At 37.8% G+C, this 13408-nt stretch overlaps 1 protein-coding gene across 3 annotated transcripts in view; it reads right to left on the bottom strand.

Annotated features, from left to right (window-relative positions):
- The window catches only part of nmu (neuromedin U), a 79957-nt gene extending 68423 nt beyond the window's left edge, over positions 1 to 11534 (bottom strand). The window contains exon 1 of one of the 3 annotated variants that reach the window (XM_028803016.2): positions 11261 to 11534. In XM_028803016.2, coding sequence (XP_028658849.1) covers positions 11261 to 11381 — 121 coding nt within the window. In that variant the 5' untranslated portion in view covers positions 11382 to 11534. The remainder of the gene's footprint in view (positions 1 to 11260) is intronic. The other 2 variants (XM_028803017.2, XM_028803018.2) reach the window with 2 other exon arrangements.
- Between the last annotated feature and the right edge of the window lie 1874 nt (positions 11535 to 13408).

The raw sequence follows: 13408 nt of genomic DNA, 5'->3' as shown, positions 1-13408 counted from the left end.
TGAATGTGTCAGCATGTCAACATTTTCAAATTAAGGATAATAGACTACTTGGCTGCTGCCCCTCTTGAGAGATTTCATCTGCCTCTAAAAAGTCTTTGTATCAAATTGGATAATTGCTTCAGTAATTTTAATGTACTCAATGAGGCAAAAATGACAGGTACTGAAATCACAATCCTGCAGAACCAACTCCATTGTGTGGGCCTCTATATCAGAAAGCCCAACTACTGCCTACCCAAACAAGTCCTCTGCTCCCAGCTGAACTGAGGTTAGAGAATGCAAGGTGACCAGTAGAAACGCTTCAGAAACACTTTGAAAAACTACAATATAAAAGGCTGGACCAATCCTTAGATTTGTGATTGTAGCTAGGAAGTGTCCCCATTATTTCTGCATGATCCATCAAGTGGTGTACATTTTGATACTGGCCATCTCTCTGAATGCAGCAGAAGAAGATGGAGGAGAAACAAGATCTGTGGTAGTTACTTCCAATCAGATTCTCCTGCCTCACATTTAAAGGAGTGTTGTCTTGTTAACAATCCTTACAGCCTAGCTTTTCAGCAGCATGTGGGGTCAGCTATTTGAGTGGCTACATGTTTAACACAAGGAGAGTTACTTTGAGAAAGTGAAAATGAACAGGAGATGGTCGGTCCAAAAATGAAACATAGTCATATGAAGCAGGGGGTCAAAAGTGAAAGATCAGAAAAAAGTTAGGAACCAAATCAAAAGGGGCAAGCAGTAAGCCAGAAATCAGGAGCAAAATAAATGTCAAAAACCAGAAGAAACAAACCTTACCCTAGGGCCTACTTGAATTATGAAACTAACCAATCAAATCGCTATCCAAAAAGTCGAAAACTAAAGCAAAAGTCAAAAACCAACAATAGACCCAAAAATAAATGTTTTTTTACAAATTGTTTTTCAGATTTTTATCCAAAATCTTGTATGTTGAAGGACACAAAGAATCACCTTTTATATTATCACAGAGATGACGACCGACAGTGCTAAAACATGGCGGTGATTGAATTAAACAGAGGTGGTCAGCTCTGATCCTGGAGGAGCACAGTGACTTCAGGATTTCCTTCCTGACACTTTCTTAGTCAGTTAGATTTTTAGATATTATTTGATGGACACAGGTTGCTGGTCATGTGTTGGTTCATTTTGTATCTCATTTTTATTGGGCTGCTAATTAACAAAAAAGAAAACAAGTGAGTCTAAGTTAATTAAAATTAAGGCAATTAATTAATTAGCAGCAAAAGCTGGTCACTAATTAGGAAAAGAATTAGGATGAAAACCTGCAGCCACCCTAGTATAAACAGATGTGCCACCGCAAATGAAAATGCAAAACATTCAAATCAAATTATATCCGAGTTAAAAATAATTCCAAAATATTCCCTGAACAAAAACACTCCAGAAAATGTATCAAATCAGGAAAAAATGATTCCAGCTAAAAGTAATAAAATATAGTACTTACAGGAAAGATATTAGGAGATAAAATATTGTAGGGATATTTGTGATGTGGTTGTATCAAAGAAAGCAAACAGATTGATTATCAAGTAAGAAATGCAAGGAAAAATCAAAAGTCTAAAGAAACAATGTATTTTCAAATACCAGGATGTCTTATATAATGAGATTCGTTCACCAAACACTATTTTTATCCTAACTAGGATAACCAGGAAATCTTTGAGCTGACCTTTATACTCTTTAACTTGTGACATCATGGGTAGTAATCTCCAACTGCAAACATGGCTAGCAACAGTACATAAACTAAACTCGAAATGGCAGTACCCACAGAAAACAAAATGTCATTACGGAATATAGTTTAATATCAAATTCAAAGATTTTAGGTTCAAAAATGCATCCAGAAGAACTCCCAAGAAATTACTACTGCTCATTACAACAGCAAGGCGCACTCTGATAGACTCTAGGAGATAAAATCTTTAGTCTCTAACAGGGTAGGCTGTATGTTGACCTAATTCAGGTCTCCAAAATTCTAAAAGGCATTGATAAGATAGATTGCGCAGAATTCTTTCATCTATATAGTGAATCACATACCTGAGGACATCAGTGGAAATTAAGGAAAGCATATTTAAATGATCTTGATGGACTAATAGGTTCCATCTTGTTTGTCAAATGTCTTGTGTTTTAATTAATATAAAATGAAACTAATATTTATTTTAATATTAAGTCAAATCAATTTCATCAACTGACTTCATTAACATTTCTCTTATTAACCAAATATCCCCTCTATTAGAGACTACATTAATGTGTTTGTCAAATTGGTAACCAGGATGATTGCAGTTGCTATTTAGATCAACAAAATTTACTGAGCTGATCTGTTCATGTTAAGTATTTTTCTTTTGTTTCATGTTTTTTAAAAGCAGTTTAATTTTGTAAGAGCAGAGGCTTAATATATTTTCAGACTGGAATTATACTTCTTTCAACACTTGCATTTACAGTATTAACCCTCCCTGCTTTTTAAAGAACTGAAGAAGGAAACAAATCTATGAACCTTAATTAAAGCTAAAGGGTGCCTCACAGTGGGAACTCTTGTACAAAATAAAAGCTATCAGATGAACAATGCTTATCAGAAATAACATTATATTTAAACAGTACTCTAGGGAAGAGTACCTCATGGTACCAAAGCAACAAATAAATAGAAACAAACCTTTCCTATTTTAATGTTTTGTGTTCGCCTCTTCCCTTAGTCTCACTTTCTTTTTGTTGTTGCCTGGTGATAGCCTTCACCTCAGTGAAGTGGCCTGTTTGAGCTCAGTTTATCAAACGGGCTCCTGGCTTGATTGTTGAATTATCTGCCTGTTGTACATAATCTATCAACATACTGACCTCTTCTCTTTGTTCATGCGTCTTCTCATTGTTCAGTGTAGGCTCTTGACTTTCATTGGTATAATACTGCGTTTGTGTGCTGTTGGTCACAAATTCCACATGAAGGCTGTACCAACTCAGAGACACGAGAAGGACAATTCGGACAAAACAAAGCTACTTAAACTGTCCCAGTTATGAAGTAATACCGACCTTTCATTGTAGTCAATACTTAAACTTAAAACATATAACCTAGTCAGACTGAAATACCATTATTTGGATGAATTTTATTTAATATATTTATTTTTCTCTTTATTTCTACAAAATTGCTATTTATCATCACTTCCTTTTTTTTTTTTTTTTGCAGACCAAGTAACAAATCAAGAGCGACCTCGCCTTTCTCCAAATCCCATGTGAAAGCCATGAAGCGGGAAGGTGAAACATCACAACTCAGAGCTACAAATAGGGAATGCTGCATAAGACCCCCATGCCCTGCCTAACTGCAATCACTTAACCAAAGAGCAAATGTAAGCACAGAAGAAAGGATGCAGACCCAGTACATGTTCATGACAGTACCATACAATGGTCTAACACTTCCATTCAAAGGAGCAGGCGCCTTTAAGAACTTTTGGGCTTCTACATCCCTTTCATAACCAGCAGAGCTACTGCAATTATGAAGTTTGTAATTTCCTGGATGCCATGGTGAGAACAGGAAGGCTATGCAAACTACACACTAAAGTCACCTCATCCAGAATTGAAAGCCTGTGGGACAATGAGGCTACTCACTGTTCTGATTGTTGGGATAGCACCAAAGTATTCACAGTGAGGAGCAGTACAGCAGATCACCATTATACCACCTAACCATTTACATTTCCCAGTCTACTACCAGTATTTCTTCAATCACATAATCCCTCCTTACTGACTGGGCACTAGATCCATAAGGGCAAGCACTCTTTATCCTGGCATTCTCTCTACCAAACTATCTATGTATGAATGCAGATTAAATTTACTACAGAGATCTACCAAGAGAAGATTTCAGAAATTGAGAAATCTAACAGAAACTATTTAGAAAGTATTCCCTCTTCCACGGCACCCTGCCCAGGGTATGTTCCTGCCTTGCGCCCTGTGTTGGCTGAGATTGGCTCACGCAGACCCCTGTGACCCTGTGTTAGGATATAGCGGGTTGGGTAATGACTGACTGACTGACCCTCTCCAACTGCAGGGCCTCAGCTACAGTATATATACCTGAGTGTCATGTTTGGCTTTCAATATGAACAAAAAATTCACAATGCTTAATAGTCAGCCCACTTCCATTTATTTAATGCTCATGAAATTAAAACTACTGACACCTTATACTGAGGCGGCACCCTGATCCTTTTGTTTGGTTCTCAATTTCCCCTATTTGGTTCTAGCTGTGGATATGCAGCAGCCACATGACAGGACAATTCAATGTAGGCCTTCGTACTAGCATTGTGTATTCTGCATTTGTGAAAGCCTCTGTCAAACTCTGATTTGTATTTAATATTCAGTTCTCAGTGTTTCTGTCTTTTTGGTTCTTGTTTCTTTCTAGTAATTTAGAGATATTTACCTGGGCAGTGCTTTGCTTTGCTCTGTCTGTTTTTGCACCTTTTTCTTGGATAGTGGACTGTAATAAATAGGATATACTTAAACTTCTATGGCTTTGAAGACATCTTTACAGTGTGTCATGCTTGACTTCGTTCTGGTTGGCCAGATTCAGAGGGATTGAACAAAATAAAACAGCCGCCACATCCTGGGACAATATTTGATGTCTGCTCCTCAAAGCCCTGCTTGTCCTAGTATTCTTCTACGTTGCCAACTGACAAAAGCATTCAAATCCCTACTCTTACTTTTATCATACTGAAGCAGAAACTTTTTGTTGTGAAGATCTAGCAGGGAATTGTCATTTATCAGGCAGTGGGAAGAAAAACTATGGTGATAATGATATTTCAACAAAACTAATACAGAAACAGGAGTTTCAAAGTCAGAAAACAAAATGAGAATCAAAAATCAAGAACATCATTAAAAATTATTATTGTTTTTAACTGCAAGTTATTATAACAGAGGTGTTTTAATGTTCAGACCCATATTGTTCTTTACATCTTTTATATCACATGCTGCAATCACTATGATCAATAAAATATATAAAAGTTAATAATACTGAGAAATTAAAAAAACAAACTATATAGATGTCAAACACTTCTCCAACACTTTGGAATGGAATGCAGCCTTAAATAGTAATAAATCTAACTGTAATTTAATTTCCTTCTTCTCGAATGTCCTTTTGGTGAAAGAAGTTGGCTTTCAGCAAAAGGTTATGAATGAAGTAAACACTTGTTAGCAATTGCGTGTTCCCCACAGTATAAAGTAAAACGTTTAACAGTACTTCACACTTTGTTACAAAATATTTATTAACTAAACTAGATCTAAAGCTATGTGGATTACATTTCAGATATACTGTATTTTGTTTTAAAAACCTGTTCTTTAAAAGGTTGAAATATACTTCATGTAAAATTTTCAATACATTACTTAACTCTGGAGTTTGGTTTACTAAATTAAATTGTAAATTATAAATAAAGAATGATGGTATATTATGAAAATGTCCAGTTACTAGCTGGAGAACAGCTTTAAGAGTATTTCACTTTGCCTAATTGTGGATGGTGTTTAGCAATGATTCCAAAAGAAAATTTTCCCTATTTATTTATACAGGCAATGCTGGGTACTTTGGCTAGTCTAATACTAAACTGCATAGAAACAGTACACTGAAGAAAAATAATGAGCCTCTATTGAATATATGAAGGCACATCACTTGGATTCAATTTATTTTAATGCTTGAAGTTAAAACGTGATTATATTGTGTCAAGTCAAAACAAAAATAGTTTCAATCTAGTCAATCAAGTTATAAGAAAGTGATTTGATCATGTTGCAGTAGGCGATTAAACAAAATGGTGCAATGAACATTGACTGTGCCAGCACACTTGATCCTGTGCTGGGGCAGAGAATACTTAAAACTTTTCCGGGATCAGGACTAGGATTAAAAAAACACTAGTTTATGTCATAGAAAGCCTGTACCTTCTAAAACAGCATGGAGGATTGTTGAACAGGGTCATCCGTGGAACTTTTGAATAAAATTTTTGAATCATATCTATTTCTGTTTTACTAACACAAACCATTAAAACTTAATGAAAATAGTGATGCAAAATAAGGACTTTAGTGTGTATGATTAACATAATCAAAATGTGTACCTGAAAACAACAGAATAATGCTAAAATAGCATAAATAATTCCTGTTGGAGTAATTTTATGAAAATGTATCATTTTTGTAAATATTCTATGTTAACAATACAGATGTACAAGGCACTGTAAAAGCAAACAATTGATAATACTAAGGAATCCACACTGTGGTGTCACAGATAAGTCATGCCTGCCATTTGCTCCTTCAGCTTGGTGGGCTACTAAGGAGAACTCCCCTCACAGTGCTAATGGGACAGCTTCTAAGCAGCAAGGACACACATCAGTGTTGTGTCAGGCTGGCTTTCTCCCAACTCTGAACTACAGGGCACACCTTCACTGTTACAGGAGCGAATGTTCACAATTAGATTACATCCAATGTGCCTAAAGTCTCAAGGGTTTTGACAGAATGAAAATTTGAATAATTTTCTGAACTCTTTAAACCAAGTACCAGTAAAATGTGACTGATTATTTTTCAACATTATGCAAAAGATTGACTTCTTCCTTTTTCCATATTTTTACCGAGCCTGTAATGTAATGAAGCTTTTCCAATGGCCTGTTTGCTGCATCATCATTAAATGTGCTTATTTCCCTATATCTCTAAAATATCAACTCAAATCCATAGCCACACATGAGCATTGGGAGTACCTAATGGGTTAAGGACTGACTGTCCTCGGGCTGCCCCTTTTGGTCTTTGTGATATTTAAAATATGATGTGACTGGATGTCGACGTATGTTCGAGGAATAGTTTCCACACAGGATGGAGCTTCCTGAAGAAGCACTTACACACTATATTTCCTTTTTTTAACTTAATTTTCAACAAAACTTTTCATTTAGAATTGGACATTAAACTAGAATATCCCTGGGAGGTCTCTCCATATCTCATTTACATTTTCTCCAGATTGAGCTTCCAACAGGAGCTACTGCCAGAACAGTGGTCATACCAAATGATACTGTCTGTTCCATGATACCTCCCAAATTATGTACCTCCTCAATGTCTTTCATGTGCTTTAGCATAATCAAACTCTTGCTATTTACTGTGCTCCATTGTCACTACTGCTGCTCACAGTATCAAAAGCCTTGGCAACACATGCAAAACCCTGAAGCCCCTGTCACAATTCTGACAGTCCTTGTGCAAAGTTCTGTAATGTGGCATTAAAAAACTAAATCACTGAAAGCAATGTACTGTAATATTCAAGACTTTATAACACATGTTAAGTGGAAGAGGATGGATGGATGGATATAACACATGGTCACTTCATCTGTTATTCTTACCCAATGACAAGTCAGAGAACAATTCTACTCAGAAAGCTATGGTATTGAGTCAATAAAGCGCTGAAAGTTTGCAAAAGACTGTTGGCCCAAGTCTGCTCCACTACTCTTACTTACACGGTGGTCTACCTCTCGTGCAAATAACTCATTCTGTCTTATAGCATAAATGTTTCAATGTCTGGTGTTAATTTAATATTGGAGATTTTGTGCTGTGCATACACCATTACACTAACACCACCAGCTTGCATTGTTGTATCCACACTCTTAAAAATACTGGTTCTTTAATGGCATTTTATGGTTCTTTATTGGATTGTGTGGTTCTTCATAGCTTGACAAAGCACCATCCTATTCTGGGAAGGGTTCTCTGCATAAGATCTTTGTGCTTTGAAAAACTTCCTAATACTGTATGTAGAAAACAAACTGAACTCTTTAATGTATGGTAACACACTGAGAACCCCCGTACTTAGCCTGCATTACTGTATGCATGAACAGTCCTTTCAAAATCATGACATTATTTGTATTTCACAAGTCTGTTACCATCTGTTCTTGGTTATAAACTGCATGGAGTCTTTTACAGGAATCTTTATGAGGATGGCTCTTTTGGGAACCAAAAAGTGTTTTCCTGTGGCATCGCTCTGAAGGACCACTCTGGAACCCTTATTTTTGAGATTGCATGTGGGCTTTTGGTTTTGTTTTGTTTTTTTTTTGACATTTCCTGGACTTACTAGCTGTGCTAATCAATAATAGCTGGAATCCATCAAGGTGATTGTTTATTTTCCAATCCTCCAGGGTCCAGCGATTGCCCACTTTACAACAGGGCACACTAACAGACATGAAGATTATTTAGAGTATCCAGTGAAACTCTGGATTGTGGGAAGAAGCCCACATGGAACATTCAAGTCAGTTCAAGTTTACTGTCCCAAGGGGGAAATTTAATGTGTCAGTAGGTTTGAGAGACACTTTTCATCCATCCATCCATTATCCAACCTGCTATATCCTAACTACAGGGTCACGGGGGTCTGCTGGAGCCAATCCCAGCCAACACAGGGTGCAAGGCAGGGTGCCAGCCCACCACAGGACACACACACCAAGCACACACTAGGGACAATATAGGATCGCCAATGCACCTCACCTACAAGTCTTTGGACTGTGGGAGGAAACCGGAGTACCCGGAGGAAACCCACGCAGACATGGGGAGAACATGCAAACTCCACGCAGGGAGGACCCGGGAAACGAACCTGGGTCTCCTAACTGCGAGGCAACAGCGCTACCCACTGCGCCACCATGCCGCCCGAGAGACACTATGAAAACAATAAAAGCACATCAAAAAAGAACTTTGTCAAAATAAATAAAATGTAGCTGTTAACATAATACAGTATGATACCAGATATAAAAATTAAAGACTTGACTGATTGAAACGAATAATAATAGAAAACTTTAAGATGAAGGAATATTTGACCTGGCTTTCTTTAATCCTTGAAACTTTGAACCGGTGACTTCATTGCAAAACCTGGAATGGTTTATTTATTGGGAGAGTCCTTTCTGACAGAATAAACTCTGCTTTCTGTAATACCTGCTTATTAAACAGGTGAGTCTGTCAGATTTGACTGATGAGATCTTGCTATTTTACTACTCCTTTTTAAAATGTGATTCTTTTTTATGTTAAGAAATAGGATATACAAGACTGACATAATGTTTAAATTCCACTAAAGGAACTCAGCTTTCTTAAAAAGTAGAATCACTGTTATACTTTTTTGCAGACAGTTTCTGTGTTTTGATTGGAAGGCAGTCTTGGGTCTGTTATTGTCCAAAGATACCTATAACTTTCAACAAGCTCCACTGTCTGGTCTTTGCTTATTGATTCTTGTGAGCGAATGATGTTACTTCTAAAATTAATTATTAGTTTCTTAGATTTTGTAATGTTAAATTGTGGAAAAAACTCGTCACCCCAGTTTACAAAACCATCTACCACTGGACCACGACTGGCTCCATTCTCATTAAGCAGACTTACAATTTTAGTATTATCCTGTTTTCAAATTTATTTCAATGTTTATTAGTGTTGATAATGTATAAATGAGATGAAATAACGCAACCATTTACTTTACTGTCGCCCTTTTTTTTATTTATTTTTTATTTTTTTACAAATGCAGCCATCACTGTGCCACTATAACGCTATTTTGTTTTCTTTAGTTTAAAGGTGCCATTTCTGGGATGTCATCCTACTGCAAGCATTTAGATATGGAAGGCAACTAAATGCCAAAATAAGCCAAAACTTTACTACTTTTTAAAATTTTACTTTAAAGGGTCCCCAGATGATCCTATTGACTGGACGCTAAGCATTCCCTGCTCAACCCACAGCTATGCCCTGTGATTCAAAATAAATACATACATAAATTGCAAGGTGGTGGCAGAGTGCTCAGTGGTTCTGCCTAATGGATCCATTGTCGATTTGGAGTTCACAAGTCTCTGTATTTGGGTGGGCACTCCATTTTTTCTTGCCACATCCCCAAAGGTTTGTGTGTCAAGTTAACTGGTGAGTAGCAGTGTGTGTGGAGGCGGGCTTTAGGATAGATTTATACTTGCTCAGGGCTTAATATGTAGCACAAATAATGTACCTTTTTCACCATTACCCAGTAATAACTCCATTTTTTATAAAGTATTTTTCTGTCAAGAGTTAGTGCCAATTCCTACACCACTGTGCACACTGTCTGATACACCCACACAAACTATAGTGGGTTACGTCTTCATAACATATTCGGTTTAGGGTCATGAAATGAAACAAACTCAGCCACAGGGGATGCACAAACCAGTGTGTTTCTTCGTGCCGGTCCCAAGCCCGGATAAATGGGGAGGGTTACGACAGGAAGGGCATCCAGTGCAAAATTTTGCCAAATCAATATGCAGACAACAATACAAACTTCCATACTGGATTGGTCGAGCCCCGGGTTAACAACGACCGCCACCCGTACTGTTAGTCAACAGGGTGCTGGCGGAAACTGGGCTACTGTTGGCCGAAGAAGAAGAAGACGGAGAAGAGGGGGGAGACGTGTCTGGAGGCAGGTGGAGAGGAGGAAGGTAAAGAGAGTGAAACTGAGGGTAGGAACTTTGAATTTTGGCAGTATGACAGGTAAGAGGAGAGAGTTAAGGTTTATGGATGTGGTGTGAGAGGACATGAAGGTGATGGGTGTAACAGAACAAGATGCAGAGAACAGAAAGATATGGAAGAAGATGATCCGCTGTGGGGACCCCTAACGGGAGCAGCCGAAAGAAGAAGAAGTCATGAAATGAAACAAAAGAAAGCAAATGAGTCCAGGACTAACCACTGCCACCACAACAACATTCCAATTCAGGAAACATTGGAAACCGATCGCGGAATTATGAATTTATCTAATGGTGAAATCTACATTATTCATATTTAATAAAATATAGTAATAGGTGACTTTAGATAACGTAATTTTACGGATAAACCTTTCAAAGCAATAGCACAAATAATCAGGTAGAAATAGAATGGTATTTCTAAACATCTTGAGTCAAATAACATGCTTTAGTTGTCAAATGTTATTTCGTCGTATTGTTTCCTTTACCTGTAATATTTTATATTCATTTTATTTAAATGCTTAGCGCCTTAGCGCAGTGGTAACTTCAAACTCCGAGTCCACTCACGCAGCCGCTGGTCACTCGCGGTTACTCGCGCTGATTCCTTATGTTCCGCATTTTATTTTTTATTTAGAATCTCTAACTGCATTTTAAAGCAAACGAATCTCTGAAGTTTGACAACTGAAACAAAAAGTCTCTTTTACTTGCGCGCTCCGCGAACACCCGGACTGCCGTAAATCTAGAAGTTACTAAACCGCACAAATCAAGGAATTTAAATCCCCCCAGATGACGTCTGAACCAATGGTTCGGCTCTCTTTTTTTCCCCTTACCTCTGCAGGCAGGCAGCGCGGACACAAGCAGCAGCAGCGCGGCGAAAGTGAGGGTGCATTGCGAGCTCCTCCCGCCGCGGCTTTCGGCGCATCTGTGCTGACAATAACTGAAGCTCAGCATCTTGAGATCTTCGGCTGCTCGGCAAGTCGCTTCTCTCTTGTTCTTCTGAGCGTTAATGTGTCGGACGTTTTTAGCCTCTTGACTATGAGAACAGTTTTAAAGCCCGAGACCACACCTTCACATGTGGAAAAACATCAACTCCAGACCGCGTCACGTTCGACCCCCCCCCCCCCCCCCCCCCGTCACCCCCAACAACATTGGTGTGGGAATCGTTGGCGATTTTATTTCCAGTGATTCAACAATTACTCACGTTACGTTTCCAAGAAATTGGTAGATAACTAATGCAGAAGTATCCCTTTTGAAAGAACTATGACGCACTCTTAATAGTCGGCGACTTTAATTTTCATGTAGATAATCAATGTGACCAAAAAGTAAAAGAATTTATGAACCTCCTGGACTCTCTTGATTTGAGACAGCTCGTTAATCAGCCTACACATAAAGCAGGTCATACGTTAGACTTAGTAATTACTAAAGGACTAAAAGTTGATATAAAGCAGGTCATTGATACGGGTCTTTCAGACCATTTTCTTCTACTTTTTAATATAGAAATAATGATAGAAAACACTCATGAGAAGCATATTGTTAAAAAACGCTTCTTTGACTCATCAGCAACTTTAAAACTTACAAACATTCTAACCAATCAGTCCGTTTATAGTGCCAACTATAATAGCGAGGAGAATGTAAATAGTAAGGTGGAAAGATTTAATACTAAAGTGAGGGCTGCTGTTGACATAGTTGCACCTGAAAAGACAGTTAAAAAATCTTCTAGCATTGTTATACCTTGGAAGACCCAAAGAGTGTCTGATTTAAAGAGAACATGCCGTAGAGCTGAGCGTAAATGGAGGAAGACTAAACTAACTATTGACTATGAAATATTAAAAGTTAAAATAACAGAATACAATAACACAGTCCGTCTTGAGAGGCGCTGCTATTTCTCTAAGCTTATAAATAACAATGCTAGTAATCCCAGAGTCTTATTTTCGACAATTGATCATCTGTTAAACCCAGGTAACTCAAAGGAATGCCCCCTAAGTACTTCCAGTAAAACCTGTGAGGCTATCGCTGTATTTTTCAATCAAAAAATTAATGATATTAGAAATAACATAGTATATCTCCCCAACACTAAGGATCCCCCGAAACCCCAGTACTCCATAATAAATAAATTAGAGTTTTTCACTAGGATAGATTTACCTGATTTGCATAAAATAATTTCTCAAATGAAACCATCCACCTGTGCCCTTGACCCAATACCAACAAATTTTTTCAAAGAAGTATCGGGTGTGCTTATTGATAATGTTCTTGACATAGTAAATTCGTCATTAGATACGGGGGTCTTCCCAGACTGTCTTAAGACTGCGGTAGTTAAACCCCTACTTAAGAAAAATAATCTCGACCCCTCTTCTCTTGAAAATTATAGACCCATCTCTAACCTGCCTTTCTTAAGTAAAATTCTAGAGAAGGCAGTCATTATGCAGTTAAATGAGCACCTCAATAAACATGCTATTCTTGATAAATTTCAGTCAGGTTTTAGAACAAATCACAGCACAGAAACTGCACTCGTTAAAGTAGTAAATGACTTGCGGGTAAATGCAGACAGAGGCCATTTATCTGTTCTCATCCTCTTAGATTTGAGTGCCGCATTTGACACTATTGATCATAATATTCTTAAGAATCGCCTTAGTCAATGGGTGGGCCTCTCTGGCAGTGTCTTAAACTGGTTTGAATCCTACCTGGCAGGGAGAAAATTCTTTGTTAGTTGTGGTAATTATAACTCAAAGACACATGATATTCTATATGGTGTTCCACAAGGCTCTATCCTGGGTCCGCTGCTCTTCTCAATCTACATGCTTCCATTAGGTCAGATTATCTCGGGACATAACGTGAGCTACCACAGCTATGCTGATGACACACAGCTGTATGTATCAATAGCACCTGATGACCCTAAATCTCTTGATTCGCTAACACAATGTCTAACCTGTATCTCAGAATGGATGAATAGTAACTTTCTCAAATTAAATAAAGAAAAA

The sequence above is a fragment of the Erpetoichthys calabaricus genome, chromosome 5, assembly GCF_900747795.2.
Source record: "Erpetoichthys calabaricus chromosome 5, fErpCal1.3, whole genome shotgun sequence".
In the NCBI taxonomy this organism is placed as follows: domain Eukaryota; kingdom Metazoa; phylum Chordata; class Cladistia; order Polypteriformes; family Polypteridae; genus Erpetoichthys; species Erpetoichthys calabaricus.
This window is presented reverse-complemented; position numbering and strand designations above follow the sequence as displayed.